This window comes from Acanthaster planci, linkage group LG18 (genome assembly GCF_054643075.1).
Source record: "Acanthaster planci isolate LZ-2023a linkage group LG18, COTS_SCS, whole genome shotgun sequence".
Classification (NCBI taxonomy): Eukaryota; Metazoa; Echinodermata; class Asteroidea; order Valvatida; family Acanthasteridae; genus Acanthaster; species Acanthaster planci.
Window position 1 is genome coordinate 13,092,374 of NC_141794.1, and position 26,759 is coordinate 13,119,132.

At 39.6% G+C, this 26,759-nt stretch overlaps 2 protein-coding genes across 7 annotated transcripts in view; both read right to left on the reverse strand.

The window, feature by feature from the left end:
• Positions 1 to 1,081: 1,081 nt before the first annotated feature.
• On the reverse strand, positions 1,082 to 8,741 carry LOC147796249 (uncharacterized). Its single transcript, XM_087148807.1, has one exon. It carries the CDS (start codon positions 7,321 to 7,323, stop codon positions 5,269 to 5,271), a length of 2,055 nt encoding a protein of 684 aa, XP_087004933.1. The 5' UTR covers positions 7,324 to 8,741; the 3' UTR covers positions 1,082 to 5,268.
• Positions 8,742 to 10,833: 2,092 nt separating this feature from the next.
• Positions 10,834 to 26,759, reverse strand: part of LOC110985687 (rho-associated protein kinase 2-like) — a 49,525-nt gene continuing 33,599 nt past the window's right edge. Inside the window, exons 22-37 of one of the 6 annotated variants that reach the window (XM_087148804.1) lie at positions 25,666 to 25,850; positions 25,341 to 25,410; positions 24,994 to 25,097; positions 24,486 to 24,548; positions 23,803 to 23,926; positions 22,826 to 22,846; positions 20,500 to 20,593; positions 19,983 to 20,077; positions 19,352 to 19,540; positions 18,693 to 18,846; positions 17,337 to 17,493; positions 16,942 to 17,083; positions 16,420 to 16,552; positions 15,623 to 15,688; positions 15,108 to 15,258; positions 10,834 to 14,524 (exon numbers count right to left, since the gene is read on the reverse strand). In XM_087148804.1, coding sequence (XP_087004930.1) covers positions 14,443 to 14,524; positions 15,108 to 15,258; positions 15,623 to 15,688; positions 16,420 to 16,552; positions 16,942 to 17,083; positions 17,337 to 17,493; positions 18,693 to 18,846; positions 19,352 to 19,540; positions 19,983 to 20,077; positions 20,500 to 20,593; positions 22,826 to 22,846; positions 23,803 to 23,926; positions 24,486 to 24,548; positions 24,994 to 25,097; positions 25,341 to 25,410; positions 25,666 to 25,850 — 1,830 coding nt within the window. In that variant the 3' untranslated portion in view covers positions 10,834 to 14,442. Of the gene's footprint in view, positions 14,525 to 15,107; positions 15,259 to 15,622; positions 15,689 to 16,419; positions 16,553 to 16,941; positions 17,084 to 17,336; positions 17,494 to 18,677; positions 18,847 to 19,351; positions 19,541 to 19,982; positions 20,078 to 20,499; positions 20,594 to 22,825; positions 22,847 to 23,802; positions 23,927 to 24,485; positions 24,549 to 24,993; positions 25,098 to 25,340; positions 25,411 to 25,665; positions 25,851 to 26,759 lie in introns of all 6 variants that reach the window. The other 5 variants (XM_087148803.1, XM_087148802.1, XM_022246891.2 and 2 more) reach the window with 5 other exon arrangements.

A 26,759-nucleotide genomic window follows, 5' to 3' on the forward strand; every position in this document is an offset into this window, starting at 1 on the left:
TGTATGTTATACTATAACTTATATTTACATGCACTTGTAAACGTTTATTCACTTCTTATTTCTCCATCTTATAAAACTTTGCAGTGTTTGTTGCCACTTCGTGTCACATTAGAATACATCCGATCCATCAAATAAATAAATATTCCTCGCCTACCACGACTGCCGATATCAATCTCCGACGTCATCAGTCATCACACCCTCCCCTCCCCAAGCAATCCTGCGCCCACCTGTCACCCAGTCTCTCCCACTCGACCCACCGAAATTCATTTCATATGAAAAAGAGCATTTCTTATTTTTCTGAGCCTCTTTTTCCGCACAACGTAATTTGTTGTTCTGTGTTCATTGAATTGCCATTCTCTGAAAGAATGTTTATACTCCCTCCCCTTCTATATATTTTATATATATATATATAAAGTTCACCACACAATACGTGCATTTCATGTTCTCAAGTTTTTTCCTTGCAATGCGGCGACGGTCAACCCAACCAATTTTTCTACCCATGCCATTTCCCATGGTGTTTGCCACAGATATGTGGCCATATAATATATCCACGGTCCCGCTCCCACGTTGGGAGTGCGAAAGTTTGTGAGCTTCGGGAAGCTTCTGCCTGCGGTGCAAACCACGGAAACATCAGCTCCCTCGCAGTTTGCAATTCGTGCACATTGAATAGGACGCGGAGTGTGTGTGAGAAACAAACGATGCAGCAAATGGAATCCCAGACACACTCACCCAACTCACTCGTACATTTTTCATAAATTAGCAGCAACGATTTTCCACTTGTTTTACAATTTTTAAAAAAATGACTGGCAAACATATCATCAAGAAAAGCGACTCAGTAAATAATGACTACCTTTACCTAAAATACCAAATACATTGCTATTTATTAATATTTGAACGTTTAAATTACAAGCTCAAAGTAAGAGCACCATTGCCAGTAAATTCTTATCAAATTTTGTTACATTCTCATTGTGACATAATACAATTTGCTGTAATATCGATAACAATGAAAGATTTTCATACAGTAAGCACTAAGTGAGACGTTATTCGCTAAAATGGAGAGACCTTACACAAGCCTATTTATAAATAACATCTTTGCTTGAACAGTTAAACTAACTCATTTATAAATCTCTTTCCCAAAGTTGTTTGTAACGACAAACTAAATAATAATGAAGCCGAGTCTACATGCATTTCAAAGAAATGCTAAGAAAGCATCGCATAAACAGATATTTCCACTTTTACGAAAAAAAATTAATCCGTCCTACTTAAACACTGAGCTGGAAAAACTTCAATGGGTTCACTTTTCTGACTTGATTGTTTAAGGCAAAGGCATCCCTTGGTTAACTTTCTAATTGATGCCTGTATTTTTTACACATATCCTAGGATTCTCTTCATTGTAATAATTTACATTTTTTGTTTTCACAATGCACTAAATGATGTTTAAACGTGTAAATACAATAATTACTCTTGCAGATTGTTACAATCTGATTGTTCAGAAGCCATTCATTTCCTGTCCTCAAATTAAAACTCACTTCGCCTTGCATTGCGCGACCCAACAATTTTTTCTCACGTTTGCCACAGATATCGCCATATACACGGTCCAGCTCCCATGTTACGAAGTGAGAGAGGTTTAGTGTCACGACAATGTACGCTTCGGGAAGTTTGCGTTAGAAGTGCAAAACACCGAAACGCAAGCTTTTATGCTGTTGCAATTCATGCACATTGAATAGGGCATGGCGCGTGAGACACAGCCTGTTTTAGCGGTGTCACCGCATGATGCGGCGAATGTAAGGGGCATGGCACATGCACTCCACCCCACTCGTATCATATAAAATTGGCCAGCAAACATTTATACAGCAAAATTCATTTAGTAATAAAATAGATGACTGCTTTCACCTGGAATATCAAATACATTAATATAGTAATAGTAAATATACCTTTGATGATTAGTAGCAGTATATTTGGACGTACAAATTACAAGCTCAAAGTAAGAGAACCATTGCCAGTAAGTCCTTATCAAATTATTGTTACATTCTCATTGTGACATATACAATTTGCTTTGATATCGATAACAATGAAAGATTTTACATTTTACAGCACTTATGAGACATTGTTTGCCAAAACGTGAGAGACTTCTTGATAAATCATTTTTGGCAAGCTTACGAACGATATTAAAGAACGTTTCTCAATTTTTACAAACTAATTGTCATTTCAGAAAAAAAATGCTAGAGCATAGAAATTATCCTTGCTTGTGCTATATTTATAAACGCTGACTCATTACAAAACAACAGTACTCTGCCCAAGTTGTTTAGAACGACAAACTGGGTAAATATGAAGAAGATTCACAGTTATTTCATAGAATTCCCCGTCTTCATCATATACCAAGAAAAAGTAAGAACGCATACTATAGATATTTCCACTTTTACGAAAAAAAACAAATCAATTCTTCCGACTCTGGGGGTTATAAATTAAAAATAATATAGAAAAGGCGCAGGCATCCTTGTAACATTTTCGAATACCTGCATTTTTTTCAACCCAAATTATATATAGGCCTTATATATATTTCATATTTTAAAATCCTTTTTCTTGCACAGTCCGCCGACGGTCGACCCAACCAACCCAAATTTCTCTCTCCCCCATGCATTATGGTGTTTGCCACAGATATCGCCATATACGCGGTGCCGCTCCCCTGTGTTGACTGCGGAAGGTTTTGTGTTGCAACAAATGCGCGATTCGAGAAGCTTACACCCGCGGTGCGAACCGCCGAAACGCCAGCTTCCTCGCTGTTCCAATTCATGCACATAGAACAGGGTAGGGCATGTGTGTGTGGACAAAGCTTGTTTAGCGGAATCACATTTCCGAAATTATCCTTGGAGAGAAGAAGACATGTCTTTTGTTCGCCGCATCTCTAGTACTACTATTTAATCACACGGTAGCGTCTGGAACGATGTTTTCAAAATGCTCCCATTTCAACACGAATCACTCTCCTGACCGAATGTCCTGTATATGAAACACGTAAACTTGCGACAAATTCTTACACATTAAAAATTTCTCCTTTTAGAGCGATTTCCAAATATCAGTTTTGTGAAATCCTTGTGAAGACCTATAAACGTTTAGAAATTCCTTGTGGAGAGAGAGGCCTATACAACCCAATCTCCTTCGTCTCCACAAGGCACCATATTCCGAAACACACGAATGCGAGTGAGGCATGGTGATGATGGTACTCTCTCTCACCCACACGCGTCAAAATAATACAGTGTCATTTAGCAGCAACAAAGGTTGTCATGCAAATCAGACGTGTTGCAAGGAATTCTTTTTACATTGATCTTCAAGTTCAGTTTTATAAACCGATTATTAAACAGTTTATCAAGAACAATTATTTTAGTAATAATGACTGCTTTTATCATGCGGGAATATCAAATACATTTATTATTATTGCAAGTGTATAAATTTACCTTATCGGCAACAATGAAAGATGTTTATAGTTTACAGCACAACGCGAGACATTTTTGCTGAGGATGAAAGACTTACTGTCATCACTCATTTGGCAAGCTTATAAACTCGCTTAAAGACAAAACACACGCTAGTTTTTTATAACCGGATGTTTTAAGATTTTCCAAAGAAACTGAACGAAAAAACATTACAAATTCTAAAATCTTTGCACGTTATTTTCACATCCAAGGGTTCGACTTTCAGGCTCTATAATAGTGCTTTTGTTTATACCTATAGTTTTTTTTTCCTATTTCAAATGGAAATTTAATAACAGTAGAAATTCATAAAAAACACGACTGTTGTTTATATGACAAATAATTTTGTTCTGTTTCCTTGTACAGTAATTTACATTTTTTCTCTTTTCTTTTCTCAAGAAATTCTGGAAACATGCCATGCCAGAGAGATGAATTTGAACGCAAGAAATTGTTTGATGACAAATTCAGTTCTTGACTAACCTTTTTCCAATCTTTCTGACGAATTTGAATGAACGAAAGGACAACTTGAATGATGAATCAAATTGTTTAGCCAGTGACTGCTCTAAAACGAAATCAAATGACAACATTTGATGTTCGATATAAAAGAGCATTCAAAAACTGAAACAAATTTCAATAGGTTCTCGAGTGGTATAATGAAACTGACCGGGAGAACCTAAAGCTTTCACACAGGTATAAAATGCATGTAAAATGTACTCACCTTGGGCAGATCCAGGATTTGCGCCACCACGCCCCCTGAATCCGCCCCTGTTCACGATAAATTTGCTGGAAATCTTAGAATGTACGTGCATGCAAGTGCCGAGGATTATAAGTTTACGTTCAGCAATGATGGTCTATACAGTTACGTTCAATTATGTCACAAAGACACCCATTCCCCTGCAGAATGCGTCAGCCACAGCGGTTTAAACCTCACATACCTAGTGTGGACTTGTGAACAAAAGATGTCCATAGGATGCAGGAAAGGAAGACGTTCTGTGGACTTACACATGTTCACAGAACGTTTCCCCTTCTCTGAAAAAGAAGTTTGGCACTGTGGGGTAGGGGTCATCTGTATAAGGAAGAGGAGAAGTCAAGGAAACCTCGAACAAAAGTCCCGCTGAAAATCGTGTTCCCAGTTCAAGAAAAACAAGTATTTTCACTGAGTTTTCTTAACTGCACAAAAAAAGGAATGTCCACGGTGGGTGTGTAAGGTAAGCGTACGGGTGTGTTGGCGGGTGCTGATGCAGGAGGATGACAGATGAGGTTCGGAAACCACGTGATATTGCCATTGGTGTTCCTCTGACACACACACCCCCACAAAAACTTCATTTTGTAGGATCTCTACCTTTTTTCACTGATGATACGGAATTCCATGATGGAGTTATCACCCTGCATACCGAACTTAATTAACCAATGAACGCCTAGATATTGTTTCCCACTACTGAAGAAACATACACTGTATATATATCTATATACAATAACATGAGCCTATACAAGACGTATGAACTGAAGGTATAGTTGGCTCCTCAAATTGATACAAAGTGAAATGGCCGAAATTAATTCGGATTGTTGAAAAGTCATCCAAATTATGAGGAGCATCTTTATTAGCACGGCAATCTTCATCAGCAATCCATCAGATTTAACATACAGTCATGCATAATCGAGTTAACTTTTTCGTCTGTTTTAATTGAAACTTGGGGGTGATCGACCCTGTGGCCCATATTCCTGTCCATAAACTAGGGGATACATCCCCACCCCCTCCCCGGGAATTCTCACACTTTTGATCGCTTGCTTTTACTTAACTAACTCACTTTGAAGAGATGCTAGGAATTTCAAATCCCTTTGAATCTCTCCTGGGAGGCCACTTCAGTAACTTGAGGAATTTCAGGCTTACCCTGTTCTCTGTGTCTGGCGAGGTAATGTCTTCGTTGAAGTTGGTACGTAGAGGCAATGTATTCTTGGGGGTTTGGGACGAACAAGCAGGCGGGTTGGGTCTTGTAGGTGAAATCTCCGGGATCTGTTCGTAGGTTCTGACGTCAGACAAAGCGTTTACTTGCATTCCCAAATGGACCGTGTCGCTGTCTTGAGACTCTACACTGTGGAAATAAGTGTGCTGGATATTGTCGCGATGGTTTGTAAGGGATTTCTGTTTATTGGAGGGTGTGGATGGTTGCGTCGAGAGCTTGCCACCTCCCTCTGCATGCAGCTGCTCCTCCTTGATCTGGTTCAGTTGATGAGAAGATTCCTGCGACGGTTTTTCCTCCAAATCCTCAGCTTTGTTTGAGATGTCCACCTGATTCGTGGGTAGTTGAGAGCAAAGAATAAAGAGAAGCAGAGCCGACAGTACACCTACAACAAAACTTGCACCTCCAACACCAATAGTTATGGCCACGCTAACGGTTGAGGTGCTATCGCTCTGATTAAGCACGCTGATGAAATAGGATTTATTTTCGGCTTGCAAATCTGGAACGTGAACTTGGCAAGTGATGTTGTGATCTGATGGTTGTAGGTCGTTGATGCGTAGGATTGATCCAACAACAGAACCTGCCGTGAAGGTGTCGAATCTGGAGGGAATCACATTGATAAGACCTCCGCGACTCGTTTCGTTTGAAATTCTCAGTCCATCAACGAACCACACGAAGGAGGTCTCGCTTGTAAGTTCCGATGGGAGAACGGAGCAAGTAAAATACGCCGACGTCTGAGGGGGCAAGATCGCTGGACCGTCGGCAGAGAGCACAGCTTGCACTCGCTCGGCTTTCCAGACGACCAAAGTTGCCGTTTCGTTTGCTGACACGCCGGATGGAACGGCAGCAACGCAAACAACGCGCTTGATTTGGTCTGATGCTTTAATTCGCAGGGACGAGGCGTAGGTATAGTCTCCACGATTCATATCCAAAGACACAACCAGATCCCTTATCACGGGGTATCTGTAGGTGTCTCCAACGTACCAGGTAAAGCTCTGAATATATGGCAGCCCGGAGGCGGTGCAGGTAAACACGGCTTCAGCGCCTTCATAGACTGTCTGCGAGGCAGGAGTTAGAGTCAAGGTCGGTGGAACAAACATAGGAACCTGAGAACAATATACCTCGTCATTGGGTCCATCCACCTTACAGTAGAACTCAATCCCATTGTCGTCTGCCTGGAGTGTGTATTCTTGAACCACAGTACCATTGGTAGGGATGCCACTCTTGGGGTTCAGACGATCTGGTCTGCCATCCCCCGCCCGAAGCAGGAGCAACTCTTGAACTGCGAGCTCGTGTGCTGCGGTGCATGTCAGCGTTACTTTGGTGGCAACCTTTCGAGTCTCTGGATCACCATCAGAGTGGCAGGAACAGCTCAGTAAACGAGAGTTTTCTGGAGCTACGACAGTCACTCTGGCTACCTCGGAGCCGCGACTAACATCGCTGGACGGGCAGTCGGAATTGTACGAGCACATGTACAACCCGGAATCTCGATGTCGCGCCCAATCGATCTGGAGGGTGAAGTTCTCTACCTTCAATACCTTGCTGATCCCATCTACGGTCTTTGTTCGCTCTCGTACGACTCTCCGGTGTGAGTACTTGCCACGGTACACGAAGTGAGACCTACCGATGTCATCTCTAATTTGCTCGTGTGTCAAATGCCCGTCCGTGATGTGAATATACCGCCATAGCCTATCGCCTTCTTGCCAGCGAAAAGCCCAAAATACCCGTTCCCAAGGTTGCCTATCCTCAACGATGCAGTGAAGTTCAACAGTTTGCTCTTGCGTAACATGGGTATCTCTCGGTAGGCTCGAGATATACACGTCATGACCAGGGACAGGCAACTGAATAGTTACAACAAAGAGAAGAATGAAATTGCGCGACATGGTAACACGAAACATTGTGGTGTTAAAAAAACGTCGGCGATATTTTACTTCTCAGAAGTTTACTCCTTCAGGGTTGACGTTAGCTCGGAGTGATGGTTGGTTGTTACTACCTGCTGCGATGTAAGAGCTTTAACGCCCAACAAACCAATATAAACAAACCAATATAACACGCACTAGTTACCCACTAAGGTTCTAAAGGCGTAAGCATACATTTAGGTAACATATTACTCAAAACGCGCAAGATTTTTTTTGCCGGGTACCAGTCAGGTACGCATTTATAGCAGTATTAAAAGCAAGGTGTTTCAGTAGATATTTTTCCGCTAAATGCCACTCAAACATAACATGTATTATTGTGTGTGATATACACATTTACATTATTTTCTCCATACAGAACATGACACGTGATTTTCTTTCAATTTGGCATGTTGCCAATAGCAAAAGTAATATAAGCCAAAGGCTTAGATCATAGGGAAAACCTACCAATGTATTTTTAACATCAGGATGCAAGCTATTTCAATTTCGCATTCCACTCGAATTCACTTCCTTCTTTGCCTTTCAATTTCTCTCTACCCCAAATTTCTACCCAAACTCTGACAAGTTTGTTGCATTGCAGTGCTTGAAATAAATCCTCTTGCCAAACACACAAAAAAGAAGCTTTAAAACTGGTCACTTTTAAAAATGCAGATTTCTACTGACACACAATCACTCTTCTATCTAGATTTTGAAATTCCTGAGACTCTACCAACATTGGGGCTATCCATAAAGCACATGCACACAAGGGGCATGTTAATTAAGAGTGGGTACACCTTGCGTTGGGGGGGTCAAAGTCAGTGCGTACACCCATCGAGAAATAAGTTGTGACAAATTTATGGAATCCGTGTACTTTCTTTAATTTAGGTACTTCCAAGCCACAACTACGGTAATGCCAAGCTTGCACAGTGCCATGCAGTTCATCCGTGCCCGTTAAATGCCTTTTCTACCAATAGGGTACTGTGTCTGTCTAGCCCGGATGCGTGGTATGGTTAGCGTGACCATCAATAATGGTCACAAATTATTTTAGCTCTTAATTTTTTTAGTTACAAAAACTTTTATTTTCGGTCAAGGGCAGAAACTTAACTGAAGTGCGATTTGATACATGCACGGTGTGGTTACCGTGACCCTCAACAATGGTCACGACAAGTCATAATCCATAACGAATGGGTCAAACAGCGCAAATTTTTATTTTTAGTCAAGGACAGAAACTTACCTGAAGCGCAATTTGAACATTAGGCCTAATTTCGGTTTCTTCAGAGGAATCCCTGAACAGGGAGCCAAAAAAGGGGCACGTAAAATGTTATCGAAGGGATCATATGAATATGAACTGATAACAAAGGTGGATTTCTGTGTCTGTCCCTCACCAGAATGTTGAAGAACAAAAAAAAAAAAAAAAAAAAAACAACGTCTGCATAATTAGGAACAGGTGTTACTGATAATAATGAACAGTTGGCATCTATCATAATGACGTGGGGCTTCAATTGGCCTTATCGATTTGTACACGAAAGCTTCGAATGCAATGTATTCTGTTAATTCAGTTGATATGGTGTGATACGTGACAAATACGCTGTACAGTATAATACTGTCGTTCTACATGATGGGAACTTGACGCGGGTTTTTCATCAGAAACCGGAGTAAGTAATGTTGGGAGTTGATAGGTTTAGCCTCATATCAAAATTAGTCTAAACGGGAAATAGTTGGGCGTGGGCTTATGTACATGTCTTAAATTGTTGTAGATATGAGCAAGCTTTATCGATAGAAACACAGTAAAGATAGAGTGTGCTTGTTTGTGTTGCAACATTGTGATCTGTACACTGCACATTCACACCATAACAAAATGGTACAGAATGTGGGAAAAACTCAACTATTATCAAGATTAAACTAGACCTATATCTAAAATATAAACTAAACTATCTATATCAGATTAAATAAAGTCCGTTATTATGAACACTTAAAGGTATATGCTTAACGAATCATTATACACCAGTATTTTGTGGAGATACAAACCGAATTTAGCAGTGTAAACGAGATGAAACGAGAACGGAATGTAACAAAAGTGCACCTGTTACTGCGGTGATTATACTTTGATGTTGCCATACGGAACCACAGTTGAACCCGAAACCAAATTATGCTGACTCGAACAAATCATAACAATGTAAAATTTGAAAGCTACTTTGAAAACACTTTCACTTATTTTTCTGAAACTGAAACCATTTCTGTATTCTTTATTTCATTATGTTTTCACATTATTCAACCAACTATATATATCCCTTAAATTGATATGTACGGACACTTTTACGACGTATTTTTAAGGGTAGAACATGTAGAACAAATATGACCCAATTTTAAATCCTGCCAAATAAATGCTTATCTTTCATTTTAGATGACAACAGTCGGCCTGTGTGGGAAAAAAAACAAAGCGTTTCAGGTTGAGACATCATAAAAGAAACAAGAAACAAGCCTCAGCAGCAGGACGCTGCAGGAGTCAATCCAGTTGAGTTGCCACGTACTGCCTTCAAACGTACCTAGCATAAATCAAAAACCTGAGAGAACGCATCAATGACATCAGAGAATTGCGAATACAGTTGCTTCGTTCATAGTAACAGCACATTTGTGATTACCTGCTCCCTGCAAAGAAGTGTAAATATGGCATCATTGACGCATTTTAACAGCAATTTTATTACTTTATTCTAATCGCATCAAGATTTGGCTGTGGTTTTCTTTTTTCGTCCAAAATGGCTACCCTGGCTTCTCGCTCAAGCATCAACACAAACGATAGCAGCTTGGATCCAACACACAACCACCATTCATGCATGTATTTGAGGCTACAGAACATGTGTAATCTGTCTTGCCGCAGTTGGCCTGATCGAATGCTCGCTGCAATTTTTATCTCCTTATGTGCTGGAATAACGATGGTGATCGTCGGTTTCCTCGTCCCCAGGTCACCCCCGTCTGGGGCTAAGGAAGAGCTGTCAGCCCGCGCGTACGAGGCTCTCGCTCAACAATACGCAAACCGGGCTATCATTTTGGATGTTGTCATGGTGATGGGTTTATGTTGCCTGCTTATTGGCGCCATTGCTCTGTGTGCACTACATGTTGGTGTGTACTTCACAGGGAGTGGGTTCTTTCCGCTGTTTTCCGCCCATTTTCACGGGCGACCTACCTCCAACGACGGGAATGATACGTTGACGTCATCCACGTCTGAAGCCTTGGTTTTATCAAGGACTGTAAGCTACGGAGGCCTAGAAGAGACCGAACACTGAGTGAAGTCAAGTTGCCTTAATCTAGAGGCCAGCCTTGAGGAGAGGCAAAAGAAGTCGAGCATCAATTGACACCGGGTTCAGTGCCACATTTACAGAGTGGACCTCTCCAATGGACTTCTGGAACATCGAGTCGCTGACTTCGTATACAGCATTTCCATTCTACGAAACTGGGTCTTGCAATGGCTTAGAAAACTACAAGTAAAAAGCAATGCATTGAGACAAAACACCGTATCTTAACATTTTAATGTTTATTTACTAAACATCATTCGTGAATTTTTTTGGCCAACCACTTACTCTCATGAGAAGATTTGGTTTCGCATTATACGTTTTACAGTGTTATAGTAGTTAAAAGGGTAAACAATACATTTAGAATCCTTATTTTTCCAATGAATATACCATAGAAGTAATATCAGGTAAGAACATGGCTTCTAACAACACAGCTTGTCTTGTTTCGTGATTGGCCTACCGACGTCATCAGGTGACTAGCACACCCTTCTATGACGATCAATGACTGGTTAAACCGATAGACTTGACCACAACGTGAACAGAAGGGGTATCTTCTTCCTTAAAGATTTTGCGCAGAAAATCGTGAATAACGGCTTAGTTAGAAACGCGACTTATTTTCATCATACTTACAGAAAAGTATGTTAGAGTGAGACCTCATGGATGGCCAATACCAAATTAGGCCACTTAAGATAGCTCTAAATGCAAAAGCATTAGGTACCATTTCGTTACTTCTGCGACGGTTTTCATTGGGCTCCATGTTGGGGTACCGAGTCAACATTAATGATGTCACAAAACCTAAACGTGACAGCTAAAGAGGAACAAACCCTTGTTTTTCAAATAATTTCATAAGAAAACTCTGAAGAAAACTCATTTCACTACATTTAAATGAGGGTGTATTGCAAAAGACTTAGTGCATGTAAATGTTTTTGTTTTCAAAAGTGCTTATTAGCACCAGCAAACTACCATATAAAAGCTAAAGGGATACACTGCCCACTTTGCTCCAGGAGCAAACCATCAAATGTAGCAGAAACAAATCAAATATGAATATGTACATGTAAATATTTGGAGCCACATCTTGGTGCTGTTTCCTTCCTGTGTAAATGTAATACATTGTATAAAACAAACATATACTTTCACTCTCATTTCTACATCATACAGTTACTGCGTGAGTAAAACATAAACCAAGTTTAGTGCAAAGGGTGAGTCTTCCTGATTGAAAGAAAAGGACTGAAAAGAAAACATCTGAAAGAACACCTTTGTTGGGAAAAAACATGTATTATTTACATATACAATGTTACAGTTTGAATGAACAGTGCAGTAAAAATGGCCTGCGCGACTGAAGTGAACAGAGCTTTGTACAGAAATGAGGTTTGTCAAACAAAATCAAACAAAATTTGGGGAACAAGCTGGGTTTTGGTTCTTAGAACTGACAACCGGATGCCACAACATGTTGGGCACTTACTTCTTCAAGGGGAATTACAGAACTTGTCATAAGCTAGTTTGTTTTAACCTCCTTAATTCCACAACATTGATTTGTTTCGCTGCACATCTTCAGGTATTTATTTTCTCTTCCACTAGTTCAAGAATTAAAAAGCTGCAAGATGGCTTAGCAGCTTGAGGGGAAACCCATGCTGAAGTCAGATTTTCACAAAGCTGCTAAATGACACAGAGACACGAGCCAATGCTGATGCCACGTTTTCACAAGTGACCATGCCTTGCTACCTTTCACCCCACTAGCTCCCCTTTGGGCAACAGACATGAATTTTTAATCAAAATCAAATTACATGCATTGTCAAGTAGAATTTAGCCATACCACTGTCTGAATACAAACACACTTGTACGCTTGCCAAATACACAGATATTTATCTAAAAATAATTTTATTAAGGATGAAGAAATTCCTCCAGTAGGAATTCAAACCTTACAAGTTGAAGATCCGCTTGAATTTCAAGATGCCATACATGTATTTATTGAAAGTTGTTTGTATTGATTACTGTCATAAATCAATGATTTTATACAAATTATTAGTAAAGAATAGCCAGAGTACAAAACGTGTTGTCTCATCATTAATAATCACATTGTCCAAGTAAGAAACAAACTTTCTTTTATATCAGTACTGTTATACATTATGATACATGTATGTACAGGTACACGCTCCGTGTACTGGCCAATGAACAACCAGAGTTGTAAGGACTTGAGTCAATGACTTGAGTCTGACTTGAGTCACAATTTTTGGCGAATCAACTTGACTCTGTGACCAAATTACTCGACTCAAATTTCTCATGGAGACTCGACGAGTACAAGTTTATAAGACTCCAGTCTCAAAAAAATACAAAGCAAATTTTTAGTTTGCTAGATACCTGTCACCATAATTTTTTTTCAGCACGTTTAAATGAAAATAAAAATTCCAAAAAATGACTTACATCTTGTTGTGTTTTATTGTATTTTGTTATTAAACAAAAAATTTGTGACTCAAATTGACTTGAGCTCGGTACTTGACGCAACTCAACTCGACTTCTAGACCTAATGACTCAACATGAGTCACAATGTTAAAATGACTCGAAAAATGTGGTGACTCATTACAACACTGTGAAAAACTTATTTCTGTTGATCATAAATTCACCTCCCAATTATCACCGATAAAAATGTTTATTGACGTTTCCTTTCGTCTACCAGAATGGAGTAGATCTGTCTTTTACCACTTCCATCTTCACTTTGATAAAAGAATTAGTGAATGCAATACAAAATGTAAACGTTCACCCCAAAAAGTCTATACCATTGCCAACAAAGGATTTTCAGTCACATGATTTTTGATGGTCAGCGTTCAATTTATGCAGAAACGCATGCACCTTTAGAGTATCTCAACATTCTGGCATATACATGAAACTGCCGCTAGAAATACCCAGGTTTGAAAATGGATGCACTTCAACAGGCAAGGTGCGCTTCTTAATGAATTGTTATGAATGAAGTTTGGTTAATATGCTTTGATGACAGAAAGAGTAACTCTTGAAATCACTATGCTGCAGGAAGCAAAAGACTACATTTTCAGAACTAATTTTGCAATGAACAAAATGAATCCAGTTACTCATTAAATTTTGTATGCTTGAAACCTGAGAGCTGAGGTGGAATTATCTCATCAAAGACAAATCACTGTTAACTGTGAACGCTGACAAGCTTACGGTTTCGATCAAACAAAAGATATTAAAACTTAAGATTTAGTATGACTGTCTCGGAAGATGAAATCCAACTTCAGTCCGTGTTTGGAATTTACTGCCACACTACACGCTATAACATTATTATAAATAATAAACAATCCTACACAAACTGAAACTGTTGGTATTTATTTGCAGTCTGAAAACATCACAGTAAATACTGAATGACTAAAAGAAAACTGCTCAGCTATATCCAACCTATCAAGTCCAACCTTTAAATCCACTGCAATATACATATAATGAACTAAAGCTAGTATAGAAACTTTGACCAAAAAAAATCAAAATATATACTGAATAATAATGTGATAATTTTTATAAAGATTATGACTAAGTATAGAACAACCTCTGCTGAAAAATGAACCTTGTTTGTGCCATATCGATCTTTCAAAATTCTATTCCTTGTTCTGTCTAGCTGGGTTTCTTCTCCATTTTCAACCGAAAGACGTTTTTAAAGTTAAAACCTCTCCTTTCTGAAAATATTCCTACTTCAATCCAACAAGCTGAAACCCTTGAGTGACTCAAGAAGAAATCCAACAGAACAATCTGAGTAATTAATCTCTTTTTTTGCCCAGCTGAGCCCATTAAACAGAAGTCAAATGGCCTGATTGAGACGAGTATGTAGCTACCTCTTAGAATTGGATCCTGTTGAGGATTGACGGACAGGACCACTGCTTCGCCGAATCGATTGCTGGTAGTTAGACCTACTGGGAAGAAGTTAAAAAATAAAATGAGCACCATAAATAAACCACAAAACTGTCACTAATGCAATATGCCAGACATACATTATTAAGCAAATCCAACATTGTAACGCTGTGCTTAAATGGCAATAGACTTTGTCTACCAACTACCGGTGGATAACAAAAAACTGATTTTGTGCGCTGAAGGAAATAACCACATATGAATCCGAGGCTACTGGTCATTTGCCAAGTTCAGCTGAAGGTTACCTTTATCCCACAGTCTCCAAGTGAGACCATGAGATAGCACTTTTTTAAATAGCGTCCAAGTATGTCTTGTTGGGCTGACATACAGCGTGTGCGTAATGATTCATGCACATACATGTATGACACAATGCTAAATCTTTATTGAAATGTAAAGTCTTTGGGCACCAAGCTGAAGTGGTCGTCCTCTCTGCCTCTCTCTCCTTTGACAGAGGGGGGTGAGTCTGTTCTGAAAATCTGACATTAGTTGGTTTCAGTACCGTGAATCCTCTTTGAGAGAGTTACTCTTGTCAACTACGCACATACCCACTTTGAGGATTAGTTGGTTGGTACCGGACTGGCAACTTACTTGGGTGAGCTTGTTGATGAGGATCTTGGGATGGTAGCTGAGCTGCGAGCGCTGGCGATCTGTCGACAAAGGCGAGTAATCCATCGTTGCTGCTCCTCGGGTGAGTTTGTCATAAGCAGCATGTTCTTAGCAACGTCTAGGTCAATATTCACTGCAAGAACAATTGAAGATGATGCAATATGAGACGTCATACTCACTTAGGGGGTACGGAAGGGGGTTAAGATTGGAATAGCAGTTTGTCTTGCCTTCCATCTGAGTGACCGAGGTTCGAAACCCTCCGGATGCATTATGTGTCTTAGATTTTAAAATGTCCTGATTATGCTGGATTACCAAGACATTTTTCAGAGGTATGCTTTACGGAAAAAAATGGATGAGTTTAACGAGGACGATATGAATAGTCAGTTTTATTGGTAAACTCGCCAAATTTCTCAACATTCAAGTTGGAATCAAATTTTAGCCAACCATACAACTAGTTACAATGTACTGTGATACCACTGTAATCTATTTCCACTCACCTTTGCATGGTGCACAGAACTCCTCATTCTTATCAAAATGCTCCTTGTGAAATTTCATGTGACACACTGCAGCCAGAAGAACGAGAGAGAGCGAGTCAGTTATAAACTTAGAACTAACACCCACATGTCGAGGTGAGCCCATCAATTATAAACTAAACACTTGTATGTCAAAGTTGGGATCCTGCTTATAAAAGCTCCAATCCTCCAATGGGTGTTGAAGAACCAAGGACGGAGGGATGCTGTTCACCTTGTCAATCTTGAATGAACCTTGTCACAACTTTTAGTAGATTATTATTGAGCAAAATCACCCTGCAAACTGTGTTCGGCGACAAAACAATCAAACAATCTCAACAAAGAAAGTAGGTGAGGCAAGAGGCTGAGATTATTTATAAGTGAGGAGAAATTCAGGAACCATCCAACAGAGGGGCGGGAACAACAGTGATAAAATCAGTGTTGTAGTCAAGACCATCACAAGACCAGTCACAAATAACAGGGTGAACAATGACAAAGGAATGCTTTTGTTGCAGTTTATTTGAATGGCTTGGGACTTGAATTCAGACTGGAGGTCTTGTGTTGTCTTATGAAGGTCCTCAGTGGTCTCAACTACAACACTGGATAAAATACTGCAAATTCTTGATAGCTAATTTGAGGATAAGATTTCTCACAAAACCTGACATCTTTAGTGTGAAAACGTAGCAGGACCTGAATGACTAACCCTCTCGGCACTTTGGGTCAAAATCCTGAAATGCCTTGGAAGTAGGCAGCATTAAACACATACCTGGTCTGAGTCTACTCACATTTACATTCCAAGGCTGGAGGGGCCTTAATCACACTACTCAATGTTTTGCCACAAAATTCACACACTGTGGGCATGTGGAAGTGAACCACATCAAAGTTGTGGTTCTTGTACTTGATAATATCGCTGCTATCCTGCAGATTAGAAAAATGAATTATTAGTTTTTCATCACAGGTCTTGCCCTTACTTGACTTATGTATTTATAAACACTGCATACTCGGTACTTGTTTGAGAGCTTGCAAAAAAACTCACAAGCTTACTCGGTTGGGACTTGAACCTCAAATCTCCTGCTTACAAGTGCAGAGGTCTTAACCACTCGACCACCGAGATTGTTGGGGTTCGAGTCAGATATAGCAGCAGGTACCGCAAACCACAAAAAATGAATTATTAACATCCACTTGTTTGCAGAATCAATTCTAGAGAAGAACTTAACAAAGTGATCTTTTGATGGTCAAATGTGAAGAGCATATAGAGCTGGTAATAGCTGGGATGTGTTTGTTGGTCAACTCATCTATTGACCTACCTCTATGTTGGTTTCAATGGGCTGCTCTTCTCTTCGATTCTCCCCTTCCCCTGCGTAAAGAACTTGGAATATGCGTGGAATGTCTTGAGCATTAGCTCGGATGATGTCACCTTGTGTCACGGCACGGACATGGTAGAGTTTACTGTGATCAAAATCAGAGCGGACAATTTTACACCAGGATAGTCTGAGCAAATTGTATCAACTCAAGGTGATGTGATCTCAACCTTGTTCAACCACAGTTGGGTAACTGTTTTATCAATGCCAGTTAGTAAAAAAAAAAGTAGAATAGCGGAATGCAAAATGGTTGTTTCCCTTGTTTTTTATCAACACATGATTTCGTATCTGTCTTCAATATGAAGAATTCTGACATTTCAGATAACAAAGAAATGACTCACTCGATATCAAGAACCAAGTATGGCTTTTTGCTGTTCTTTTCTTCCTCCGTCTCATAAAATAAGACCTTCTTGGAGCTAACTTCCACATATTTCTTCTTCCAGCCATGACGTTTAATATTCTTGCTGGGAATCTGCAACCAACCCTCCAGGCGACCTCCTTGAGAAAGAAATAAGTTGTTGAGTCAAACTGAACTAAGAAACCACTATCTTAAGGCTCCAGGAAATCAATTATCTGACTACGAAACTGCTCTTTTTGTGTGGAATATGAAACGACAAACTAAAAACAAATCTCCTTTTATCTGGGAGCACTAGACCAGTGTTATTGAAAAAATAATCCGGGAAGAGATCAGGTTTGATGACACTTTTATGAAACAGGTGTTAAGAAACTGAGTTACCTGTTGCAAAGTTTAGGAGACAAATCAGATTTCAAGTAAAAAAAGTGAGTGATTATCTCACATTCTTCCATCAACAAAAAACTAGAACAAGGAAATATCAATGAAAACGAAGTACAAGAACTAAAAATTGAATGCGCAAGAACCTTTAAACTGGCAAAATAAACAAATTCCGAGAGATGACATTTCCAGGAATGCAGCACTGTGTAACAGGATCACAGGAAAATTGGTTGGAAAATCAAGGAAAAGGAATTGAAAGGAGCCAAGTCGCCTTGGTGTCCTATTACCCAAATCACACTTGAGTTCACTGAAATTTAGCATCTCTTTTTGATTGGTTTCAAATCAGTTTGGGTCGGTAGAGTCAGCTCTGTGGTTGGGGTTAATTGATTAATGCAGTGTTGAAGTTTGCAGAATTCAGGAAAAAGCATATGAGTCATAAAAACAAACAGGAATCTGTATATATATATAGTGTCAAAGGAAACAGGTGCTATGCAGATATATGGTATCAGAGGAAACAGGTGCTATGCAGATGTCAAAACAAAGTCTCACTACAGAGCTACCACAAGAGCTAATGAGAATGGTTGTGTAAATTTATAATGGAACTATCAGTTTCTGACCTGAAGGCTTTTTCAAACTTCATGCAAGACAGTTATAAAAGCTACTTACAAATTAAGTTATATTACACAATCACAACTGTCATAAATCAGACAATCACAGTTTCTTTTTAAACTGCACTTGCACAAAGTCTGGCCAGAGAAAACAAAATCATACGATACCAACACTCCACATCAGACAAGCAAAAACCGAGGAAAAAACAAAAAATGAAAGTAGATTTGACAGGGCACTGCAACAGAACCATCAGCAAGCTGTGATGACGAGGAGAAGGGAAGACAAGATCATCTCAAGAAGCTATGGAGTTTGTGGAGGGAATAAAATTGGTCTACGCTACCCCTACCGTCCTCACTCTCTGCATCGCCGGCGCTGCTGATGCTAAGATTATCGGCATTCTGCTGCTGCTGTAAAGTCCGCAGACGGTGCTGCAGTTGCTCCAGCTCAGAGTCGCGGCTGTCAAGTTCCATCTGAAGTTGGCATCGCTTCTGGTACTCCTCGTTGTAAAGCTATGGAAAAAGACAAGAAGTAGCTAGTAACATCAGTGACATTTCTGAGAAGAGCCCTTTTTATCCAACTTATAAAATTCTGTCTTATTAGAGTTCCTCTCAGTAGAAAAAAGGAGGATTACTGACGTCTTACAACTGTCAATAAAACTATTGATGTAACAAACTGAATAGCAATCCAATGATGACTTTTTTGTACGAATGGCATGATCGGCATCCTGACCTCATGCATATGGATTGATGAGTCACTACACAGCTTATACACCCTGGATCAGAGTTTCTGGTGGTGTTTTTTACACTTTGACTTTACTTCAATTTGTGGCTTCCAGCTTGAGTTTTGAAAAATTGAGCTGCAGCCACGTAACTCAATGCAGCTAAATTGTCAGCAGCACAGAGCCCGACAACTTTTCTCCACTTGGTTTCCACACCAAATGTTTGAAAATGACAAAGTAATCCTTCGATAAATTTTTAATATGTTGGTAGTGAAGTTGGTATGAGCAATCCTTACCCCTTGTAGGTCTGAGTAGTCTCTTATTTGCTTAGCAGCTAGTTGGTTGTGTTTAGTTCTCTCCTGGTTGAGTTGTTGCTCCAGCTTACGACATTCCTTCTCTTTCTTCCTCAAATCTGAGGAGCTGGCTTTGTTGCCACGTTGACTCGGCAGCTTTCGATTCATCACCTCGGCCAACTTGTTCACAGCCTTAAAAAAGAAAACTTCAAACATGTAGAAACTACACAAGGAGGTCATGTGTTAATTAAACTATACCTTCAGCTCAGTACTTTATCTCACCGCTGTACGGAGGGACAGAAATGCCAAAACACTCAGATATTGATATCTTACAATGCTGTATTACAACATCTTATTGAAACGTAAAATCTTTGTTAAGCTCTACTGGTATGTATGATTTGGCGCTCTGATTTTTACTTGAGTTCAGCATAAACTAAATTTTCACATGAACAAGATACCTTACATTTTTGATGGCATATTAAAGCAACATTAAAAATTGTTATCAACATAAAGGAACCAACAGCAGTGTTGTTTATTTATTTTTTTCTTATTTTGTTTATTGTTTAAGTTCCAGTTCAAACATAAATTCATTGTCTTAAAAGCTGGAGAGAAGAGTTAACTGGAAAACGCTTACAGCTTGTGTCTTGAGTTTTTCGCTGTCTAGCTGCTTTTTGTGTAACTCCTTGAGGACGTTGATGTTGGCGTTATCTGTCTGCAGACGCTCAAGCTCTGAAAGAGAACACGACAGGATAATGTGCCTGGAGATGGTCGCTCATATCGGTATGAAAACAAACACGATAGGATAACGTGCCTACAGATGGTCGCTCACATCGGTATGAAAATATGATACATTTAATGTTAAAAACTAAAAAAAAAAGCAATTATCATTGAGAATACAACTGAATGGAAAGTCTCATTATACTGGTGCTGGATCCACATTTGTGAATGTCCTTGTACACGCCTTCCCATTGTTCCTGTCATCCTTGACACTGCCCACGTCATTGTCTTTGACACTATCTTTGTTACCATCTTTGACAAGGATCACGTCACTTTTCTTGTTAACTGTCAAGACATTAAGAGAGCATTATCTTTGCTGTTGTCTTGGTCATCCTTCACAATGTCCATTTCATTGTCTTTGTCACCGTCCTTACCTTGCATGGCATTCTGGAGTTTGGTATAGATCTCATCCTTCTCTGTCGAGGCAACTTTCATTCTGTTGTTGATCTGGTTGATGCTTTCCTCCGTCTGATATTTCAGAAGAAAAAATACCAGTTTTATCTCACGCTCTGTGTTGGAGTCTACAGTGGTCACAATGGACATAGGAAGCTCAGGAGGGAATCAAACCTCACACCTCCTGCTTGTAAGTGCAGCTGCCCTACGACAAATCCTTGCGTATGAAGATCTGTTTCAATTTCCGTAATGAAAAGTGGTTAGTAACAATTGTGGTAGTACAGCCATAATGTAGTTGGTTAGAGTGAGTGAGACCTAGATCAGAAGCAGCAGTAACATGCAAGTATGGAGAAATTGACATTATCTACCATGCTTGAATGATGGTTTGTACGACTTTACCAAATACCAGATCACTTTCTTAATCCAGTCTTTTAAGTCCAATAAGCAATTCATTTTTTGGGACAGGAGGTCATTGATTTTACATCATGTTTCTGCAAATAAGATCTCAGAGCTTAACTTCAGAAAACATGCAAAATAAATGGCACTTCACACACAAAATAGAGTGCAAAACTTTTTTAAACATTCTGAAACCAATTCAGTAATATATACAAAATGGAATATTCTATGATAAAATTAAACCCCACATTCACATTGATTGTTTGGCACTGTACCCTCACGTCAAGTAAAATAAAGTATCAAGACATTGAAATGTTTTATGGGTATGAGCACTGGTGGTTTTCCTGAAAATGTAGCCACACATTTCTTGTGGGTACTCCATATTACGCTTCACCGACAATGTTATGAGCACAGTATTAACTTTTGATAACAAGCTGGCTTCAAGAGCTCGGCCACAACACACAGTGTGACAAATGACAATCCAGGGTGCTAATTGACTGTTCCATTCGAATCCAACACAGGACTTTACTACCACAACCAACAGGATTCTAATGAAATCCCATGAATATTTTACTTCACATCCCTGAAAAAAGACATGCATTTTAAAGCAAAGCCACACAGCATTTTGCAGAAACAAATATATCTCTGTGAGGATTAAACTCTAAGATGTTTTTTTTTGCCTTCCCCTCAAACAGTTAACATGAATTACAATCAATCTGTCATGAATGGAAAGTGTTCTTATACAAGAAAGCCATTTTATTTCTTTTCATGCAAATTTTGTGGTTAGAAAAAAGGATAGCTACCCAATGATCCCAGGAATCTACATTTCAGTTTATTTCACTGACACCTGTTCACCACTAGGGTTGTATTGAAGATTTGGAAATTATGATTGAGTTGCCCAGCATTCTACATTTATATAATTTGAATCCTAACAAATTAACTTACGGACATTGTTCATTTGTTAGTTTTCCATTTGCATCATAGAGGAAATATTTTATGCTTCATAAGATATGGTAGTTTGTATTGTTTTGCATTCTGCAAGATGTGAGAACCTGCAACTCAAAGAGGAGCTCTAACAAGTTTTGCCTCACTCTGGCAAACCATGTCTGCTACCCTGGAAATCCAGGCGCTGGATATTCAGGTATATCATGCAATCCCAAATATGTAAGGTACAGGTCTAAAAAGGGTTATTCAGAGAGACAAAAATGCATTATTCGAATTCGTGTTGGCAAGCACTTCACATAAAACTTGAAGTGAAAAACCCGTAAATTGTAGCAGTTGATGTCATTTTACTATTAACAGAAACAAAGGATACCCTTTATTTTTTTAAACGATTTTTATGCGTAGCCCAGACACAAAATTGCAGGTACAATATAAACCTAAACTGTACTTACTCTAAATGCAAATGAGTTATGAAGCACTTGGGTAACTAGGGACAAAATGTCAGAGACAAACAGTATCATTGTTTGTCCCTACCTTCCAACAAGTGCTTTACATCTGTGAGAAAATTTTGACAAAATAATGGTGTCAGGTGAAATTGTTTGTGGAGAGCTTATTTCACAGAGCTGTCATCAATAGGAGAATGATCAGGCAGAAATCTTGGTTTGCATTAACTGGTTTTCCATCCAGATGTAATAAACTGGGTATCCCATTTGGCTGGTCCACTGCATCTTTTGTTTGACACTGTTACAAAACAAATGGCAAATTTAATTTGAGCCAAAATCTGAACAACGCACACACCAAGAAGCCATCGTTAAAAGTCCAGTGAAATTTATATTCTTGTCAGCTCTGTAAGACATGGCCTCCACTGATGATGACAAGTGACACGTGCAACATGCAAAAGCAACGCTTGGTGTCCAAGATCTCACTTGATGATTTCCTGAGGATCAATTTTTGTTCTGGTGTACTTACTTCTTTTTGTTTTTCCTCCAACTAGACAAAGTGCGGCAGGTGAAGAAAGAGAAGCAAGGATGGAGATATATGAAAAACAGGGAGAGCAAAATGGAAATGTAGACCAGAGAAAAAGAGATATCACATTTGTTGATCTGTCAGCTTCATAACAGGTGTCATTTTCATTCAAGGACTCTAAAAACCTACAGCCAGTACTTGTTTTGAACTAAAAAACAATGTTACAAATCAATGTCACACTACTACAACCTGAAAAAAATGAAATTGACAGTCAACTTTTTCGCATCTATATTTGAAAGATCTGGCATTGAGGAGTTGGGCAAGGGGCAAATGGTATGTACAGGGAGGATGCTGGCGTAAGGGCTAGATGGGGGTGACTTTAATGAAAGGGTTGGGAAGGGAATTATTTTGCAGGGAAACAGAAAACTGACAAGGGAGAAAACAGTTCTGATTAGTCCTAAAATGGGGAATTTCATTAACCTTAACAGTAGCGGTACATAATACATGTACTAAAAATTACTACTTAGTAGTAAAATGTAGTATACAGCACTGTCACTTGTATGAGGACATGACTGTATTGTTCTCTGAAGCCATAAATACAGTAGATAAGACAATGCACCATACAGTGCCGTGGCACTATGAATACACGACTTCATTGTTCTCTAAGTTTGGCTGTTGGGGATAATGCCCCCTAATCATGATAATAGACGAGACATATTGACCAAAAGATAGAAGTGATTGGATAGGGCTCATTTTAGGAGACATGGGAACTATTGCTGGTAAAATTTGGATGTGCATCTTCATATCAAAAAAGACTTTATCAGCAAACTCTGATGAGGTAATGTAATCAGAGGCAAAACCTAACAAAGGGATAAATGAGACTATGGGAAAAGGTATAGGGAGAGGCTGTAGGTAGGAAAGAGGGGAACAACAGGTGGAAGGGGGAGGAGCTACAAGTAAAAGGGGAGGAGTTGAATTACCTGTGAGATGAGGTTGTTCTTTTCATTGATATCTTTCTTGTATCTCTGAAGGTTTTCTTTGATTTCTAGTTCCCTCATTGTCTTTTCCTTCTCCAGATCTGAGCAATGCCCTTCTGCAATTGACCTGATGGTAAACCAAAGACAAGCAAAACTGGAATGGTTACACCACGATAAATGAAATGTTTATTTTTCTTACTAAAATTTGACGGCTACTTTGTTCAGGTCACTACACTGCTTTCTGGTGGCGAACGATTCTTGTAGAATATCATTCAAACAGATAATGCTCAATCCAATTCTAGTGGCATTGCTTGGAGGAAAATTACATCTTATAAAAACGATTTGAAAAAATTAGATAGAGGGTTTGCTGTAGCACATTGTGGACAGATCTCTTTTTTGAAAGGGGTATGGTTCTGATAAGAACCAGTGAGTGTGTACTGGACATTTCAATCGGTATGCTTTGGTCGTCTTCAGGAGAGGACAACCAGAGCACACACAAAAATTGACCAGTCTTGGCATGGAATTTGCATAAAGCTAAGCAGTTTTTATGAAATAAATGTCAGAGATAAATTGCAAAAAGAAGTGAACCATGCACTCTGCTTTCCTGTGCAGACTCATTAACCACAAATCCACGGATTTAACGATTAGAGAATATTTGATGAGTATGTTCTCTTGCCATAACTCACCTGGCGAGTTGCTCGGAGTCAGCTTTTGTGAGAGCTATCTCCAGATGTGTGGACAGGGAATCCCTATTGAAAGACGAATAACACAGTCCAAGGAGTTAGTTAACCCCATTCCAAATCCTTCCAAATCCTCTGGGCAGTTTGGGAGAGTTTTGAAGGATCGAGGCAGTGGGCACCCCTTCACAGAACATGTTTGAGAATATTAAAGGATTTTGGAAGATTGAGGCTGTACCCAATTTTTTTTTAAGTGGGCCGTTGGAGGATAGTGAAGGATTGAGGGTATATCCTCTGAAAAGAGCCTAGGTGGTTAGGGTTAAGCCAAGCATGGACATTCAAGAACTAAACAATCAACCATTTCTAGTTTCTAGTTCGGTTTTCTGCGCATTAAATTCTTCTTGAGACCGGAGTTTTTCTCTTTTCAGTTCCAGTGATGTGTAGATACTTATGCAGATTTCTTACACATTTCATTCAAACCTCTCCGCAAGAAGTCTGTACAGATAGATTTACTTACCTCTCCGATTCCAGTGATATGATGGTCTGCTTCCGCTGTTCCAGTTCATGCTCTTTTTCTTCCAATTGATCATTTAGTACTACGTTGTTGTTTTTGTACAATTGCTGGAAAGTAAACAACAATTTGAGCATTATCTATGAGAAATAAAAACCAGTAATTTTTTGACGCTTGAAAAAACTGGAATTGTAAGTTTAACCTCTAAGACAGGTAGAGAAGTGTTTGTAATCAGTTTATATTTTTCGACAACATGGATGTTATGAAAAATAAACCTGGGAAAGATGAAATTCACAGGACAAGTTTCGATACATTACATATTTCTCATTTTCCAAACAAAGACAAACACTTACGGTGAATTCTTGCTCCGATTCCAGATTTTCCTGGAGTTCCCTGATCTGTAGAGTTGTAAGTGCAGCATTCCTGATGAGAACAAAGTTGTAATTGTTCTGAGATGTTCCAGGTTATTCTGAGATAGATCTTAAGTCTATGACACATAGACTGTGTGTTTGTCTGGTAATGGTCTTGCGACAGTACTGTGATGGTCTTGTGTTTGTCTTGTGATAGTCTTGTGATGGTCGTGTGTTTGTCTTATGATGACCTTGTGATGGTTTTCTATAGTCCTGTGATGGTCTTCAGAGGTCTAGCCTACAATATTGACTGATTAGATCTACTCACTGTCTGGCCTTCTGCAGAGCTTCCTGAAGGCTCTGGATGGTTTCCTTCTGCTCCTGGATCTCAGCTCGTAGTCGTTTCTCCTCAGCCCTCAGACTGCTGACTTGCTGATTGGCTGTCTTGAGATCATTGGAAATGAAGGATCTCTTCTGCATCTCCTGCTCCTGCTGAAGATTCAGCTGCTCCATCTGAAGATGCAAAATGTCAAGACCTTTTACAAGAATCCTTCACATAAATGTTTGAAATTACTTAAAACAGCAGACATTTACAAAGATCGCTGGGAGTGTTAGGAGAAATCTGTACTTTTATACCAATGTTATTGCCCTTACACAGATGTATACATTTACCTTGTATTCTCACTATGGTCTAAGAGTTACAGAATAATCACAAACTTGCTTGAGTATGATTTGAACCCTCAACTTCCTGCTAACTTTTATGCAGCCATCCACCAAGTTTGCTAGGATATGCTGGCTGGCTTGAATCCATTCTGAAGGCTCAACAAACTGAGCTTGATCTGTTGGCAAGATTTCCCCAACTATCCTCCCCACCATTGCAAACGAGCCTGATCTGTTGGCAAGGTTTCCCCAACTATCCTCCGCACCTCGGCAAATGAGCCTGATCTGTTGGCAAGATTTCCCCAACTAGCCTCCTCACCCTGGCAAATGAGCCTGATCTGTTGGCAAGGTTTCCCCAACTATCATCCTCACCCTGGCAAATGAGCCAGATCTGTTGGCAAGGTTTCCCAAACTAGCCTCCTCACTCTGGCAAATGAGCCTGATCTGTTGGCAAGATTTCCCCAACTAGCCTCCTCACTCTGGCAAATGAGCCTGATCTGTTGGCAAGGTTTCCCAAACTAGCCTCCTCACTCTGGCAAATGAGCCTGATCTGTTGGCAAGGTTTCCCAAACTAGCCTCCTCACTCTGGCAAATGAGCCTGATCTGTTGGCAAGGTTTCCCCAACTAGCCTCCTCACTCTGGTAAACGAGCCAGATCTGTTGGCAAGATTTCCCCAACTAGCCTCCTCACCCTGGCAAACGAGCCAGATCTGTTGGCAAGGTTTCCCCAACTAGCCTCCTCACCTTGGTAAACAAGCCAGAT